The following is an 18460-nucleotide window of genomic DNA, read 5'->3' on the forward strand; positions in this document are numbered from 1 at the left end:
AAATCTGAAGAAACCAATTAGACAGCAGCCTCAGGTCACCTTCTCGCCAAAAGTTTGAGGGCTTACATAAGGCATCGTTTGGCCGGCGCCCCTCACCCAGGAAGTGTATGTATTCAGACAGAAATCAACCAAATACCATTTGGAACCAATATCTAATGGCTGCTGACAGGTGCTCACAGACTGAAAAACACTTTTATTTCATAATTATTTGCATTATACAACTAAATTATATTTAACATGTTTAAGTAGATTTTCCTCTCTTGATATTTGAAGGGGGCGGTGCCCCAGCGCCCTGTACTGGCCAGCTGCCACTGGTTAACGACCATCGCTGGCTCAGTAGTGAACTCTGAACTAATCCTACAAGGAATTGAGACTCGGCCCCCACTGGCGCATCCCAAGCTTAAAATGTATGACCTCGTGGTTTTGTAATTTATTTTAGATTAAAAAAAAATTAGTCCAACAGATGTGCGTCTCCCATCTTGACTTCTTACCTGTGGGGAACTCTGCAGGCACCACAACAGCATCTCCAGCTACAAGCGACGGCACGATCCATGTGTAGCCATAGCCGGTGATCCCGACAGAGTGTGCCACCTCGAAGATGGTGTTGGCCTCCTCTTTGGTGCAGTAGAGCAGGATGACGGGACTCTGGAGCTTCTTCAGCTGATTCTGAATCTTTGAGTCCCCATCGTCCACAGACATGTCAAGCAGTAAAACTTCCTCCAGCTCCCAGCCTACAAAGCTGTTCTCGATGGTGCTACGGATCTGGACGCAGGATGGGAGCAGAGAGGTGACAATTACAGTGACTGTTTGGTGCAGGGATAGGCAACATGGTCCAGAAAGGTCCGGTGTGGGTGCAGGTCTTTGTTCCAACCAAGGAGTTACACAACTAAGTCTACAAATCAAGGTCCTTTTTCAAAGACTATTGGTTGACTAATACAATCAGGTGTGTAACTGCTTGGTTGGAACAAAGACCTGCACCCACAACGGACCTTTCTGGACCATGTTACCTATCCCTAGAGCGTGTTTGCATAACTGAGTTTTGCTACTAATACTGTTTCCCCCACCATTCAGTGGCTAGATATACTATGTCTAACTGAGCAGACACCATACTGGAAAGAAATACGGATGTAATGTTTTAATCCTACTGTTTTGGTATCAACTTGCTCCAGACTCGACTTCCACTCTCCCCCCGAGTGCCCCTGTGTGTCCTCTATGGGACTTCAATAAATCTACCCAGTCATTTGCAGACACACAGGAAAGAAGGTCAGGGAGTAAGTACAATAGCATTGCAAAGGGTTGTAAGATTAAAAACATCTCCGTTGCACCATTTTTTTGCTCCGAGTATGCTATACCAATCTCGGGCCACAGGTCATCTAACAAGAACATGTAAGCTTCTCCGTAGGGGGAGTCAAACTGATATCTGATCAGCAACCATGTGTCTGTATTTTAACTTTCGGCTAGGTTCATCTGGGGATCGTGTTTAGCTAGCTTCTGGTTCAGTTCAGATCAGGCTGTGAATCTGAACCAGGGGCTGAGGAAAGTGAAGACGTGATGGACGAACTGGTTGTATCTTGTGTGCTATCACTTATGATGTAATTCATCACTTTTTGAGTACACTATGATCACATGTGTGTGTGTGTTTGTGTGTGCACATCTTGTACGTGTGATACCTTGGTGACAAAGTCCTGGTAACCGGGGTAGTATGTGGTGACGATGGAGAAGATGTACCAGTCGTATTCCTCCATGATGTTTAGCATCACCGACGCCTGCTGCTCGATGGATGGGCCAAACTGAAAGAACATGGAGTTGTCGTCCTGAAACGACAAGAGACACAAGCAAGGGGACGGGGGCAGCTGATATGTTAATGGTTACGTAACACCAGCGGCCTGTACTTTTAATTTAGTTGCCCCCACACGCAGAGGAGCCGAGTTAAAGGACATCAGCGATTTCGTAACAGCACTAATTCACTACATACACTAATTCAGCTGCTCTGGTAGTTTATTGTCTCATATGCAGAGACGAGCGACAAGAGAGCTGCTTTTGTAATGACACCGGTCACGACTTTCATTAGTCGCCTTTATGAGGGCTTTGATGCAGTTATACACAGGGGTCGCCGGGGAGATTTCCGAGGACTCAAAACTGCTCCCTGTGGAGTCTAATTTTCATCAATTTCTTGTCACAATCTTATTATTATCATAATGGAATGACAATGGCGTTTTGCATGATAAAAAATGTTGTCAATACACATTTGTCACAAGACACGTGCGTATTGCGATTACAAAATAAAAAGCGACAGGCATCCTTTTCTCTTTTTTTTGGGATTTTTTAAAAAAAAAATTTCCCCCTTTTTCTCCCTAACTGCATCAATTACCCCACTCTTCCAAGCTGTCCCGGTCACTTCTCCACCTCCTCAGACTACCACATGCCTCCTCCAATACACGTGGAGTCGCCGGCCACTTCTTTCCATCTGACAGTGAGGAGTTTCACCAGGGGGAATGTAGCGTGTGGGAGGATCACGCTTTTCCCCCAAGCCCCCCCCGAACAGGCGCCCTGACCGACCAGAGGAGGCACTAGTGCAGCGACCAGGACACGTACTCACATCCGGCTTCCCACCCACAGACACAATTGTGTCTGTAGGGACGCCCAACTAACCAAGCCAGAGGTAACACGGGGATTCGAACCGCCGATCCTCCGTGTTGGTAGGCAACGGAATAGACCGCCACTCCACCCTGACGCCCAGACATCCCTTTCTTACACACACTATACATAAGAAAATCACTTCAACTAAACTAACTTTCACAGACTGGAGAACAGGTATGTAACATTGCACCTTAAGACTACGATTTGTGGATTTGTGGCCAAAACGTTTCCGCTAGTTGTCTCGGCATCTTGGAGGACGATAGCGGTCCGGTCAAATCCAGACACCCAATAAATACCCCGAAGAGACCAATATCCAAGCCTGTGCCTTTCCACCAGTGTTGAAATTGAATATTGAGCCAGACAGATGTAGAGGGTGTGTGTGTGTGTGTGTGTGTGTGTGTGTGTGTGTGAGTGCGTGGGTGGGTGGGTGGGTGGGTGGGTGGGTGGATGGGTCATTCTGTCTCTTCTCTAAAGGTTCATTTACATAATGTTCTATACCTTTTTTTAATTACCTTTAATTGTGTTTTGTACGTATATCTGTGTCAAAGGGCATGTGTGTGTGTGTGTGTGTGTGTGTGTGTGTGTGTGTGTATGTCTGTTACTGTGTTAGTGTGTTAGTTTCTACATCTGAGTAAAATCAACCATAGCTGTCATCCAGGCAAGTCGGGCGGGGTGCTGAAATCTCCCCGACTTCCTGGGACTCTCTCTGTGCTTCGCTCCACATCAAAGCCTAACCTCCCCCACCCAGGGGAGGCATATGGGTCGATCCGTTACCTTGTTTCTGCATTAATGAGATCAGGGCTGTACCACGGAGGAGATGGCACACTGAGTGGGGCGCATCACGGGCTCATGTGGCATGCACAGTCCAACACTCTTCAAAGTAATGACGGCAACTGCTCAGTACATAATGCGATCGGAAATAAGGCGCCGCGCGCCGCGTGGTATGAAGCACGCAACATTTTCATCTAACACCACATTTGACGCCAAGGATGAGTTCCTGAATTGTAACATGAAATAATGATGAACATCGTTATGCCGTGGTATTGCCTAGCAACACTGTAAGAGCAGTGCGTTGTATAGGCTCGTCTGTTTCTTGTGTGTTCTCCTGGTTGCGGGAGTGCGTGTTGAATAACATATTAAACTGTTCTCTGTGACATCACTGAACCCCATGTTTCCTGCCCCCCCCCCATAGCCTTAACCCTGCTTATCGCTGTTGCTTCTCTCTCTTCTTTTATCTCTTTATCTCCGTCTCTCTATTTCGCACTCCATCCATCTCTAGCCGTCTCTTCTCTGACTCTGCTGGCCCATTTTTACCAGTGGAATTACTGCAGGGCCATGGTTATAATTGAATTTTCAGACTCTCGGACTCCTATCCCCCAGCCTATCCGCCATACAATACCCACTTCTCCAACCCACCCATTGCCCCCACCCCCGACCCCATCTCTCTCTCTTTCTCCGTCTTCCTCCTAAGAGCAGTATTAATGTACTGTCCAGCACACATTTTCAGACATCCAGAGGTCTGTAGGATTTTCATTAGCCTCCAAGATGCCCAAAACAGAGAGAGAGAGAGAGAGAGAGAGAGAAAGAGAGAGAATTTAGAGAGGTAGAGAGGGTTGAGAGAGAAGTGGCAGGTCAGGAAACTGTGCTTCTGCTTCCGGTGTGGGAAGATGGCAGCGCAAATTCACGTTTGTGGCGGCCTCACCCGGTACCGTCCATGCAGTGTCTTTGTCCACGTCTGCGTCTAAGTTTGTCTTCGTTTGATGGCTGGGAGAGCTGGTGCTGGATCAGCTGGGAGAGCTTGGTCTGCTGCGTCCTGTGGGCCCAGGGACTACAGCCCTGCCTGGAGCTGTGCCCAAAGAGGGAACACCGAGGACAGTCTGACAGGACGCGGAAGCGGGGAAGGCTAAGCTAACTGCTAGCCCATGCAGACCGGCAGTTCTGATAACACCAAGGGCAGTCTGGCAGCGGCCTCGCCTACCCTTGATTGTGTTTGTAGCGTCGTCGTGTGGAGTGCGGGGAGGTGTGTCGAAGCTGTCCGGTTGGGAGGGCTAGTGTTGGATCGACTGAGGGAGCTTGGTCTGCTGCGTCCCAAGGACCATGGCACTAACCGGAGCTGCGCCCAAAGAGGAAACACGAGGGCGGTCTGACAGGATGAGGAAGTGGGGCAGGCTAAGCTAACTGCTAGCCCATGCAGACCGGCAGTTCCGACAGTCCTCCTGGCTGGCGTTCGTTCTCCTGGACAGTGATATTTCTTGTTTAGTTTAGATATATGTGTTAGTTTGGATATATGTGTTCTTGTAGTTCTTGCAATAGTTTTTGGATATGTGTTTTTATCTTTGTGTTGCACTGCTGTGGGCTGGGGGGAACGATGTTTGGTTTCAGTTCATGTGCACAAGTGCATGAAATGAAATGACAAAGTGTCTCTGATTCTGATTCTGTGCAAAATGAAGCGGTACAAAACACCTCTCTTCATTTACAGCAACAACAATTAATCTAGCCACATTATCGCTCCTGTTGGCATAAGGTGATCGATTAGCAGGTATTTAAATTCCCAAAAGGGGGCAGCAAGGTCTGGCGAGTCAGCCAGCCAAGCAGGCAGGCAGCCAGACAGCTAGGTGTTGAATACACCTCTGAGCCGGTCAGTGTCTCTCTGGCCCACCATTTACGTCACTGAGCTGGCTACTGTAAACAACCAACAACCCACTAATCAACACAATACAGCAGGACGAATGGCCGAGGGGGACAGGGGGAGAGAGACAGCAAGTACACTGCAAAGGACAGAGGGGAGAGAAAATGACAGGAGAACGAGTGGGGGGGGGGGCACAATCCAAGGGACAAGAGAGAATTTGGAAAAACAAGAGGAGTGGATAGAGAGATTAAAAGCAGAGAGAATGTAGCTGAGATTTGAAGCCTCTGGAGAGATGGCGGAGAACTGAGGGACAGACGGAGAGCACAACGTGGTGACAATAGAATGAATGGAGAGGAAGAGGGTAGGCTGGCATATAGCTGTGATCCAGTATGGAGCGAGTGAGCAGGAAAGGGGCAGAATGCCAAGGCACTGAACGAGTAAAGAGAAGACAGCGAAGAGGAGGAGGTGTGATCGCGTGTGTGCGTGTGCGCGTGTCTGTCTGTGTGTGTATTGTCAGGCAGGCAGGCAGGCAGGCAGTCAGCCAGCCAGTCATGCAGGAGGAGGATAAGCCCGAGTTGTTCAACCATAGAGGATTGCTGCTGTCAGAGAGACAGGATGCACACGCATGTGTATTTGCGTGCACACGTGTGCGCGCGTGTGTTTGTGAGTGAGATAGAGAGAAGGAGAGAGAGAGAGAGAGAGAGAGAGAGAGAGAGAGAGAGAGAGAGAGAGAGAGAGAGAGAGAGAGAGAGAGAGAGAGAGAGAGAGAGAGAGAGAGAGAGAGAGAGACATAGAGCATGTGTCAGTCTGAAGTGTGTCTCAGTGTCCGTCTCTGCATGTGTCTGAGTACATCTGCTTGTGTGTGTCTGACAGGGTCCGTCTGCATATTGTGCATATGGCTATGTGCTGCGACTGTGCATGTGTAATCATCTCTTTGTGTGTGTGTGTGTGTGTGTGTGTGTGTTAGGGGTTGCATGACTTCAGATTTTTTCCAAGTCAACTGTTATGTGATGAAAGTTGAGCCGACCTTGGCTAATCGCTGGTGACGTCATGACTGAGACCACAGGAGGAGGGACTGCTGTGCAACAAGTGACAATCTGTATCAGCAAAACCTCAACGCAACAAACAGCTCGTACAAATCATTTGCACGGCACAGAAACAACAAGTTGCAACTCAGCTGCATCAACGTATGCAACAATAGCTTGTATGCGCTATAACTCCCATCTACGTGCGAAAAAAAGAGAAATTGAAATGTTGGGGAAAAACACTCGAGAAGGAAAACAAAACTCGGGCAAGGTCTAGCCCTGTGAGCCTGGTCACGGTCATAGTCCTGCTCAGTCACAGCTTTTGCTTTTCTGGTCCTGGCTGTCGTAGCGGTGTTTAAAAGTATTCCACAGCCTGTTGTAAGATGGGACGTCATAGTCAGGTTAAAAAAAACCCCAAAAAAACACAGTAGGTCTCTGAAGCCTTCTGCGTGTACTGCGGCTAAAGGGCTTTGACAGTGAAATTCACCAGAGTATTGGTGATTTGCAGCCATCCTCGCTCGGTTATGGCAGGGCGTTTGGTGACGTCACTAGCTGACCACTGTCGAGAGGATCCGGATCGTTCCTCGGCAGCTAGCGTTAGCGGATGCCTTTCCAGACGAGTGTGCATGGCACTTGTACTTTTGTTGCGTTTCAGAACGGACTTGAATATTTTGCACGTGACAGTAGTACAGGTTTCCTCTTTAGCGAAGTACTTCCACGTACTGGATTTACTGCTGCAGCGATGACCCGCCCCCTGGCTCCTCTCTGAAGAGTCCATGTCAGTAAGTGGGTATAATGTTATGAAGATTCTAAGGGCACCAAACTAGAGGGGGCGCCACAACGGTGCTCAAAAGATATTGAAAAGAAAAACAAATAAATCAATTAAAAAAAATCAGTCATTCTTCAGAATGGTTATTAAAATGACATGATGATTTAAAACGTACATTGAAAGGGTTTGATTGTAAATTTATTTCTAGTTTTTCCCCTTATCCCACCCGATTACCCAATGGCATATGGCCAGATCGTGTCGAAGACCTCTCTGATTTGAGATCCACAGGAAGGAGCCCACAGGTTCAGTCTGGGCTATGGTGGTATCACATTCCTTTTTGTTAAGAGCATTTTATATGTAAATTTGTCAAACTGAGAAGACGGGTCCGTTATTGGAGAAGCTGTTGATGAGGGGATTGTTGGGCAAGCTGGTAGCATAGGATGAAGGTAGAGGAAGGGGCTTAATGTTTAGAGAAGTCAGGAAAATCATAAAATGATTATTTGCTTAATTAAATAAATAAAGGGCGCTCAGTCATATTCTTTATAGGGGCGCAAAATCCCTGGCAGGCACCCCTGGTCCATGTTGTTAATGTCATTCTCAAGTGATCAGCGACGAGTCGACGGCGAGCTTAAAGCATCATCACAGCAGTAAAGTCGACTAGTCTGTGCCACCCCTAGTGTATGTGTGTGTGTGTGTGGGGGGGGGGGGTGCATGCCTTAGTGGGGCTTTCGATAGAGTCTGTAGTGTGGATTGTCTGTATTTCTGCGTGTCTGCTTGTACTTAGCTGGTTGAGAGACCTTGGCATTGGCATATCCCAGAGTTGCTTGCTCTGCCCCTGCGCCCTCATATGAGTGCAGTCACACACCCCTGGAGCAGCTATTTGACGCGGGGCAGAGAGAGTCAATAACGCACGTATTTCAATTACACACACAGGGGCACACCAGTGACTACAAAAGAAATAGACCCATTTTCAAACTTGCCTTGGAATATGCACATGTGCACCGACACACACACACACACACACACACACACACACACACACACACACACACACACACACACACACACACACACACACACACACACACACACACACACACACACATTCATACCTAGGGACAATTTAGGCCGATTCACCTGACCTACATGTCTTTTGGACATGGCTAAGCACAGGTAAGTTTGGTAAAATGATCTGCTAGTACAAGCACATCAATAGACTTGTTATTGGCATCCCTGGCTGACTAAAACTCTATACATACTAACTCAAGTGGTGAAGTTGTGACTATGGATAGTAGTGGAGCAGGTGAGTTGGCTGTACTAAATTGTGTGAATGTGTGCGTGCGTGTGTGCGTGTGTGAGTCAGCCCTGTGATGGACTGTCCAGGGTGTCTCCCCGCCTGCCGCCCAATGACTGCTGGGATAGGCTCCAGCATCCCCGAAACCCCAACTGGGATAAGCGGCGTGGATAATGGATGGATGGATAGATGGATGGCTGGATGGATGGACAATGCTCGTCTCACATATATTGACGGGAAACAAATCAGACCTATCCGGAGCAAAATGATCACAACATGCACATGCAGGAAAATGGAAACGTTGTTTTCAGATGAACTGATTAACAGAATGTTCTGGTGATGCACAAGTCCAACACTACAAGCCTGCGTTCACATTTACATACAGTGTGCCGTCTGTGCTGCGGACTTGAAACACAACCACAGCTAGCAGGACAACACATTGCCGACCTCCCATAGCAACCCGTTTTCAGCCTGTCGAGTACAGCGGACACTGTGCTGCCGGTAAGCAAAGAGCCTGGTGGGTAGGCGATACATCGAAAAACCTTTACATCAAATGGGCCATAACTGAAACATCAGATCTCGTACCCAGAGAGGAGGAAATAAGAAACAGGGATTTCACCGGACACGCTGGGCAGGAACGTGGGAGGGCATCATCCTCGGCACATACTTGGTACTGCACCCGAACGCCTCCCCTCGGCAACACTATCGATTCCTGTGCCGTTCGAAGGCCGTTCGAGTAAGCTATGAAGAGACTGGGTTTTCTCTGAGTGTGAAAACACTGCAAGGAACCAACGCCAACTTTCACTTCGACTGTGCAGAGGCAGGAATAGACAGAGGGAAGAAAAGAGTGGAGGATATACAGGGAGACAGGGGGACCAAGAGAGCGAGGTGGGCAGGCAGCGCTACAGAGAGGTGGAGACGGTTGCGTCTGATGCCCATCGGGCTCCGGCGATGCAGATTTCTAGCCTGTCTATAAAGGCTCCTTTGAACTCGCACGAGAGGTGGCTCGCTATTGACTGTGCTGCTCCGCTGCCTGATGGGAAGGGAGGCCAGCGAGACAGCGGGAGAGAGAGCGGGAGAGAGCAAGGCGGAGAGAAAGAGGGCAGAGACGGAGGGATGGAAGACGAGAGGCGGAGTGGAAGGTGAGGGGAGAGGAAGGGAAACAGCTGGTCCTGCTTGAACACGGTGAATATAAAAGATGGTGGGCAGGAGATGGAAACCCAACACAGCCACGGGCACACACACACACACACACACACACACACACACACACACACACACACACACACACACACACACACACACACACATACCGAATACACACAAAATATAAATAACGTGTTCATGGATGCATACTACATGCATGGACAAACACACACACACACACACACACACACATACACACACACACACACACATGATGCATGCACAAACACATCCAATTGTAAAGAGAACTGCTAACTGTGAAACATGAAGTCATCATCATCCAAACGTGTGCTGAAATTACATATCGATGACATCAACTCTCATTCCCCTTTCTCTTCGCCTCCCTCTTCTCTCTCTCTCTCTCTCTCTCTCTCTCTCTCTCTCTCTCTCTGTCTCTCACGCACATGGTTATTATCTCTACCTCAATTAGACCCGTTTCGCTCTCTCTCTCTCTCTCTCTCTCTCTCTCTCTCTCTCTCTCTCTCTCTCTCTCTCTCTCTCTCTCTCTCTCTCTCTCTCTCTCTCTCTCTCTCTCTCTCTCTCTCTCTCTCTCTCTCCTCCTCCTCTGCACTTCTCCGTCCTCGTGCCTCATCATCACATTTCTTATCATGGCAGCCTACTTATCTTTAATCAAACACATGCCAGCTTAATTAGCTTGCACATTTGTCAGGCCATCACCTAATTAGCGGCGACCTTATTCCAACCACTTTTTGAACCTTAATTAAAAAAAGCACAGGTCTTGATTAAAATATTTCGCTAATTTCTGCCTTGACACGATTCTGATTAGAACGTGACCACCCCATCACAATCATGGCGTCTTTCCAGGGACTTGAAGATGGAGAAAGGAAGAAAGAAAGAAAGAAAGAAAGAAAGAAAGAAAGAAAGAAAGAAAGAAAGAAAGAAAGAAAGAAAGAAAGAAAGAAAGAAAGGAGAAAACAGTATAATGAGAGAGACAGCAACAGCAAGTTAAAGCAACAAAGCACAGCTGGGGGATCAAAATGAGTCACAATTAAAAAACCAAGTCGAGTGTTTTGTTTTATATCCTGACGTGGACAGACAGTGTCTGAGTGGAAGTCAATGCCACTTAAAACACAAATACAAACATGGAAACAAATGTGTGTTCACACATGCACACACACGTGCACACACACACACATGCACACACAGACAGACTCACAAAAACCAAAAGGCACACTACCTTGCTGAGCAATGACACAAAAAGATGCTCAACCCCGCATGTGCACACATACACAGACAAACATACACACGCACACAAACACACACATACACACACACACACACACACGCGCAAAGATTGTTTTTCTGTGGCCCATTTCTGCTCTAAGTTTAGCAGACGGCCCACCGAGGGGCCTCTGCAGTCTGATGCTTTTCCTGCTGCTGCTCCTGTTTGTCCCCCAGTCCTTGTAGACTGGTAACAGCACTCTTGTCTCCTTTCTGTGTGTGTGTGTGTGTGTGTTTGTGTTTGTGTGTGTGTGCGCACCATGTGTAGTTAAGCTTAACAGGCTGGTGGCTGAATTATGTTGTGTGGGAGGACTCCATATGCGTGCCTGCATGTGCAATGTACTCAGAGGTGGCAAATCCAGGTCCGGAAATTAAAAGTCCTAACCATGTATTTGCTCCACCCATGTGCTAAACCAACTGATTCTAATCAAACCCACTCTTCCGCTTGATAGGATAACGAAATCAGCTGATTTAGCACACGGGTGGAGGAAATACCTGGTTCGGAGTTATACTTTCTGAACCTGGTTTTGCCATGTCTGATTATGTGCTTATATATGTCAGAGTGTGTGTGTGTGTGTTCCTATCAACAGTAATTGAATGTTTGGGCATCCGGGTGGCGTGGCGGTCTATTCCGTTGCCTACCAACACGGGGGTTCGCTAGTTCGAATTCCTGTGTTACCTCCGGCTTGGTCAGGCATGTCTACAGACACAATTGGCCGTGTCTGCAGGTAGGAAGCTGGGTGTGGGTATGTGTCCTGGTCACTGCACTAGCGCCTCCTCTGTTCGGTCAGGGCGCCTGTTCAGGGGGGAGGGGGGAACTGGGGGGAACAGCATGATCCTCCCACGCGCTACATCCCCCTGGCGAAAATCCTCACTGTCAGGTGAAAAGAAGCGGCTGGCGACTCCACGTGTATCGGAGGAGGCATGTGGTAGTTTGCAGCCCTCGCCGGATTGGCAGACGGGGTGGAGCAGCGACTGGGACGCCTTGGAAGAGTGGGGTAATTGGTCAAGTACAATTGGGGAGAAAAGGGGGGGGATTCCCCCCCCCCCCAAAAAAAGTTATTGAATGTGTGAGTGTCTTGAGTTGTACAGTGGGACGACTCCTACAGAACAGGTCATGTAAGGTCCAACTACAGTCCCACTGAGACCACCCTACCCTTAGCCATTATGGATTTCGTGTTTGATTTCTGAGGAAAGGGTATGGAGCAAACATCCATGTTGATGCAGAACGTACGGTGTGGCCGTAAAGCAGCCGGGAGAGTTCAGGAGTTTCTGCACCCGTATGTGCTAGAGTTGTTGAGCACGGTGTGAGCAGAGGACAGGCTGAAGCTCTGGCAGAGGTTAGGTGTCGTTTCTTCTTCAGTGTTATTTTTCACCTCTTCTTGTGTTTTGGGTGCTGTTTGAATAAACCGCAGTCCTCGTACAAATCTGATTTGTTGAACCTGTGTCTCAGTCCAAAATAAAAAGATATATGTTCCACACCCAAACAAGTATGCGTAGTGTCAGGGATGTGAAGCGCAACTATTTGTGCGACTTTGTTGAGAACAGAGAGATGTGGGATCATTGACTTGGGTTTATAACAGGAAGCAGGTCTAGTACTGACTGCACTTCTTCAGCTGAGTAGCTAACATCACATATCATATACATAACGTCCTGACTGAAGGCGTAACGTTGACATTGCATCAGTTCAACACAGTAAAAGCTAGCTCATCTGAATCACGTGTTTAGCTAGCTAGCCAGCAACCCAGAAGAGCAAGCTGACACATCAGAAGCACTTTCCTCAAAAGACGGACTTGTTCCAGCTTGTTAAAGGTGATGGGGCACATCTTACTTGCATCGCCGTCGATGGCGTTTCCAAGTAATCCTACCTTTAATGAAACCATACGGGCAATGCCACGTGCTAGAAAACGAGGGAAAGGCTACTACTACTACTATTAGCTCTGGCTGCTCCCGCTAGGGTCGCCACAGCGGCTCATCCGTTTCCATTTCTTCCTGTCCTCTGCATCTTCCTCTGTCACACCAGCCACCCTGCATGTCTTCCCTCACCACATCCATAAACCTCCTCTTTGGCCTTCCTCTTTTCCTCTTCCCTGGCTGCTCCATATTCAGCATCCTTCTCCCAATATACTCAGCATCTCTCCTCCACACATTCCAAGCCATCTCAATCTTGCCTCTCTTGCTTTGTCTCCAAACCGTCCACCCTGAGCGGTCCCTCTAATGTAATCGTTCCTAATCCTGTCCTTCTTCGTCACTCCCAGTGAAAATCTTAGCATCTTCAACTCTGCCACCTCCAGCTCCACCTCCTGTCTTTTCGTTGAGGGAAAACGAGGGAAAGGCTAAGAGAGAATAATGGTGGGGGTGCAGAAAAAAATATTCTTGCCAATTGTCTTACCAATGAGCATGATAATGTTGATTTAAAAAAATGCAAAATCTTTAACATCTTACAACAGCATGTTGTTTGGGGTGCACACACATTTTTTTGGGGGGGGGTAAAATGTACACACACACGACTCTACACAGATGGTACAGCTAAACATGGTGTCAGTTTGAATGAGTCAGATACTGGGTTCATCAGGTGCTTCACATCTTAAAAAAATTACCCATTACAGCAGTTAGGTATGCCTTATTTTAGTACTGCTCTTGTTTGCAATCCACCCCCCCCTTTTCTCCCCAATTGTACCCGTCCCCCACTCCTAGAGACAGCCCTTCCCGATCCAGGAAGGGCTGCAGACTACCACGTCTCCTCTGATACATGTGGTGTCTCCAGCCGCTTCTTTTCACCTGACAGTGAGGAGTTTCGCCAGGGGGATGTAGGACGTGGGAGGATCACGCTATTCCCCCCAGTTCCCCCTCCCCCCCGAACAGGCGCCCCGACTGACCAGAGGAGGCGCTAGTGCAGCGACCAGGACACATACCCACATCCAGCCTCCCACCCACAGACGTGGCCAATTGTGTCTGCAGGGATGCCCAAACAAGCCAGAGGTAACACGGGGATTCGAACCGGCGAGCCCCATGTTGGTAGGCAACGGAATAGGCCGCTACGCTACCCAGACACCCCCTTGTAATCCAATTTTGACCACTGTTTATGATGGAAATAGGTTTTGGCCGTCGAGATGCTCGCTTCATTTTGTAACTCTGGATGGGTAGGGAAGACAGGCTGGGTCCAGGTGGGTGACGGAGGTCGAGAGCCGCAAAGAAGCGTAAGCGTAGGCGAGTCTTAGGGCATCCACGGGTGCCATTAAAGCGGTTTAACGAGTAAGGGAGAGGAGTGAGCCTGTGTCATCAGGACTCTTTCCTTCTTCTGCTCCCCTGGTCCCTGTGTGAGAGGGGGGAGGGGGAGGCTGAAGGTGGGCTGGAGTAGAGAATAAGAAGGAGGAAGAGCAAGGCAGAAGTGGGGGAGGGGGGTCCAGTGAGGTCGAGGAGAAGGATGTTATTAATCCACTTATTCCTGTACCGTCTGTCCCCTGCTATCTCTCCCACTCCTGTCATATCTCGCTGATTCCAATCGGCACCTGTTCGCACCCTGCTCTCCATCCTCACTCCAACCCAACTCCTTCTCTTGCTCCTTCACCCCACTCCACCCCCGTCCTCCTCCTCCTTCTTTTTCTTCATCCTATGCCCTCCTGAAACTGGCTCCTCTGTCATTTCACTGTCTCCTCTTTCTTTTTCCTTGTTCTCCCCCTCCATCCTTGTTTCTCTCTTGACTATTTCTTTTCTTCCTTCTTTTCTTCTTTCCATTCCCTTCCTTTCCTCCCTCTCTCCCTCTCTTTCACCCCAGTGAACACCTGCGCTGTTCTGTATTGCGCTGTCAGGTCTAGGCCACACACTCATACCCACACACACACATACACAGACTCACAAACACCAACAGGCACACCACCTTGCTTAGCTCTGACACAAAAAGATGCTCGATCCCGCATGTGCACACACACACAAACACACACTCACACACAGATTCACAAACACCAACAGGCACACCACCTTGCTGAGCTCTGACACAAAAAGATGCTCGATCCCGCATGTGTACACACACACAAACACACACACATACACAGACTCACAAACACCAACAGGCACACCACCTTGCTGAGCTCTGACACAAAAAGATGCTCGAACCCGCATGTGCACAGGCACGCGCGCGCGCGCACACACACACACACACACACACACACACACACACAAACATACACTAAAAGGCATGCTACCTCACTGATGCTCCGACGGGAAAAAAAGCACACAACCTTGCATGTACAGGAAAAACATACATGTGCACAAAAAACAGTCAGACACAGACACACAGAGCAAGTGAAGAAACAAGCATACTTTATTGAAGGCAACAGAGGAGCAGAAGTAGAGATAGTCTGCTTGCATTAGAGATAAAGACGGACCACATCGTGACATGATATGAACCTGTACTAGTACACGAGTTTCTTCATCTCACTCTTTTTGTGTACTTCATAAGCATGTGGAAACCCTGCCATCCATCCACTCTGCACATCCTGTGTGTGTGTGCACGCACGCGTGCACGCATGCTTGTATGTACATGAATAGTTGGGATAGCTAGCAGCTAGCTAGCTAGACAGACAGACAGACAGACAGACAGATAGGGGGAGAGTGAGGGTGATGGGGATAAGAAGTCAGGAGAAGGAACTGTGGAAGGGAAAGCGTGAGCGACGGAGAGAAGAAGTGAGAGAGAAAAGAGAAAGAGAGGCGAGGCTCGCGGAAAGGGAGGGAGGGAGGGAGGGAGGGAGGGAGGGGGTGGAGAGAAGAGTGGAAAAAAGAGTGAGAGCTCAGTAGATATGTGCTTCTGTGTTCTTTTCCTGGCAACACCATGAAGGTACGCTCTCTGTCACTGTCAGCGATAAGACCACCCTCTCGCTCTCTCTTCGTTCTCTACATTCTCATCCCTAACTCAAAAAAGCAACCCGCTTGACCTCCCTCCTCTTTTTTCCCTTCTCGCACCTCCCTGCATTTTAAATGTACATTTATATTTCAGGTGTTTACCTGGTACTGTTATTCAGGGCAAACTGCAAATGAACACAACAGTAAAGTTAGCTTTGTCATCCTTTGGTTCACAACAAATGCTATAAAAATAATATCAAGTAGTGGACGAGACGTCACTTCCCGCCCTTGTCAACAGATAATGTAAAAATAAGAAACGTCTTCCTTTTTTACTGCGATGATCACGTGGCACGGAGAAGCGCCAGGTTAAAGGAACGTTTTATACAACCCGAGTCTTATTTGTGTGGTTTTTGACACCGTGCACATCTCTATGCATGTCATTATGGTATCATTTTAATCCCAGGCTTCATTTATGACATTTTGGATATGGGATCACTACTGGACACAGCTTTACAAAGGTATCTTGTGGGGCAATTAAACACACACCTTAAAACTGTTCTTTCAAAAACACACAAAAAAAAAAAACCCTCTAGTGCCCCCGTTAGACCGTGCACATGACTTCCCATCATCTATGACTTCTCTCGGTAGTGTATTGACGGTTACTACTTCCTACCTGGTCATTCCTTAAAGATGAAGCAGGAAGCGGCTGAGCGATGCGATTGACCATCGGTAAGGCTCCGCGTTTTTTATTTTTATTTATCAAAGCCATCCAGCATGCCGAACTTCGCCACAAGACGGAACCGTTACATAACCTCACACGAACAGGAACAACGTTTGGATCTGTGGAAACTCAGTTTAAACCGATCTGCTCCTTTTAAAAAATCTAGGTATTTTTCAGCGTTTTCAGTTTTTACTGAAAACGCTGAGCCTTGACTATTGGTAATACTGGACATTGTTGGGTAATAACTTCTAATTTTCACTTTTGTTTTCACCTCTAAATATGTAGTTTAGATACTTGGGTTGAATTGTACTTGTTGAAACATGCATGTTGCTGGTGTTCGGTTGCCCCGTAAGTCGCTGATGCAAAGCTGAGTGGCAGTGCTGTGTCCAAAATCTGATAAGCGACCTGCACGATAGTGAAAACTACAAAAAATTAAGACGCAGGTTGTAAAAAAACCGATCGGTTAAGTAAAAATCCTCTCCCGTCTCTACCTCACACAGAAAAGACCCCCCCTCCAGCACTCATCCACTCCCCCCCGACCCACCCACCCGTGTTATCCCGGCCCTACCTTCTGAGGCTTTCTTCATTGGCTGTGATTAAAATTCAAATTCAAATCTGGTTTATTGGCGTGACTGGGTTGTATTTCCACAAGGGAACATGTTAGAAGATAGGTTAAGACAATAAGCCAATCTGCACGCTCCCACTCCTTGCTCCCTTCTGAAAGCCACACATGGGTGCTGAAGGCCACCTTCTCTCCCTACCTCCTTACCATGCTCCTTTTTTCTTTTTGGGGGGGGGGGGGATTTTTCTCCCTTTTTCTCCCAATTGTATTTGGCCAATTACCCCACTCTTCCGAGCCATCCCAGTTGCTGCTCCACCCCCTCTGCCAAGCTCCTTTTTTCACATCCTCTTGAGATGCTAGCATGCGGACACTCCCTCATTATGCTGTCACTGGACCACTTTGCTCTGTGCCTGTGGTCACCTGTGTGTGTGTGTGTGTGTGTGGGTGGGTGGGTGTAAAGTAGAACCAATGGAGCTTTAAAGGGACAAGGGAGCAGCAAGCCAAAGTTGTGTGTACCAGAGATGTGACAGTTGCTTCACTTTAGGAGACACAAAATCAAACCTGCCACTGGTCTCATGGATAGTACAGACTAAATCACTCTAACTCCCAGTCCTCTCTGCCGCTCTCTCTCTCTCTCTGTCTTTGTTGCCCCCTTTTTGATGCTCTCTCTTTGTTTCCCCCCTTGCCTCTCCCTCTCTTTCTGTCCCCTGCTCCTTTTCCCACGTTCTCACTTCATTTCCTTCCCCCCATCTGTCTCTGCTCCTCTCTCCTCTCAAGTGGGATTAACAGAAATAACTATATTTTCTTTTTCTCATAATCTCCTTTTCCATTTCCTCTCACTCAAACACACACACACACACACACACACACACACACACACACACACACACACACACACACAGTACAAACACGTGTGTAGATGGCCCCTCTTCTCCCTCTCTCTGCATGCTGCCATGACGGGCGTCTGCTGTGGCTGCCCGAGCTTTTTAACCACAACAATTTCTAAATGGCCCATTAGAGTCATCAAGCCGTTAAACCAGCAAATGGCAACCTACAACCCAGCATTTAGGAATATTTCATCCCCCCCCTACTCCAAACACACACACACACACACACACCTACACACACACACACACACAGACACACACACGTGTGCCCATCCATTATTCTCTTCCCGTCCCTCATGCACGTGCGCTAGCTCTGTTTTTCACTCTGTATTGTTCATCTTTTTCTCTCGCCCTACCTTTCACGTGCACTCTCCCTCTCACTCTCTTCCTGTCCCCACTCACTCACTCACTCACTCACTCACTCACTCACTCACTCACTCACTCACTCACTCACTCACTCACTCACTCACTCACTCACTCACTCACTCACTCACTCACTCTCTCTCTCTCTCTCTCTGTCTCACTCTCTCTCTCTCACTCGGTTTCAGTCTCTCCATCTCTCTCCCTTCATCCTCTGCCTTTATTTTGTGCCTTCTAACGCCACCATCAATCGCCCTGCGACAGCAGACTGCAATCAGAGACA

At 48.2% G+C, this 18460-nt stretch overlaps 1 protein-coding gene across 1 annotated transcript in view; it reads right to left on the reverse strand.

The window, feature by feature from the left end:
- Positions 1–18460, reverse strand: part of grin2ba (glutamate receptor, ionotropic, N-methyl D-aspartate 2B, genome duplicate a) — a 122679-nt gene that overhangs the window by 70393 nt on the left and 33826 nt on the right. The window contains exons 2-3 of the mRNA XM_056287867.1: positions 1671–1814; positions 492–762 (exon numbers count right to left, since the gene is read on the reverse strand). Of these exons, the coding sequence (XP_056143842.1) occupies positions 492–762; positions 1671–1814 (415 nt within the window). The remainder of the gene's footprint in view (positions 1–491; positions 763–1670; positions 1815–18460) is intronic.

The sequence above is a fragment of the Lampris incognitus genome, chromosome 10, assembly GCF_029633865.1.
Source record: "Lampris incognitus isolate fLamInc1 chromosome 10, fLamInc1.hap2, whole genome shotgun sequence".
Taxonomy (NCBI): Eukaryota; Metazoa; Chordata; class Actinopteri; order Lampriformes; family Lampridae; genus Lampris; species Lampris incognitus.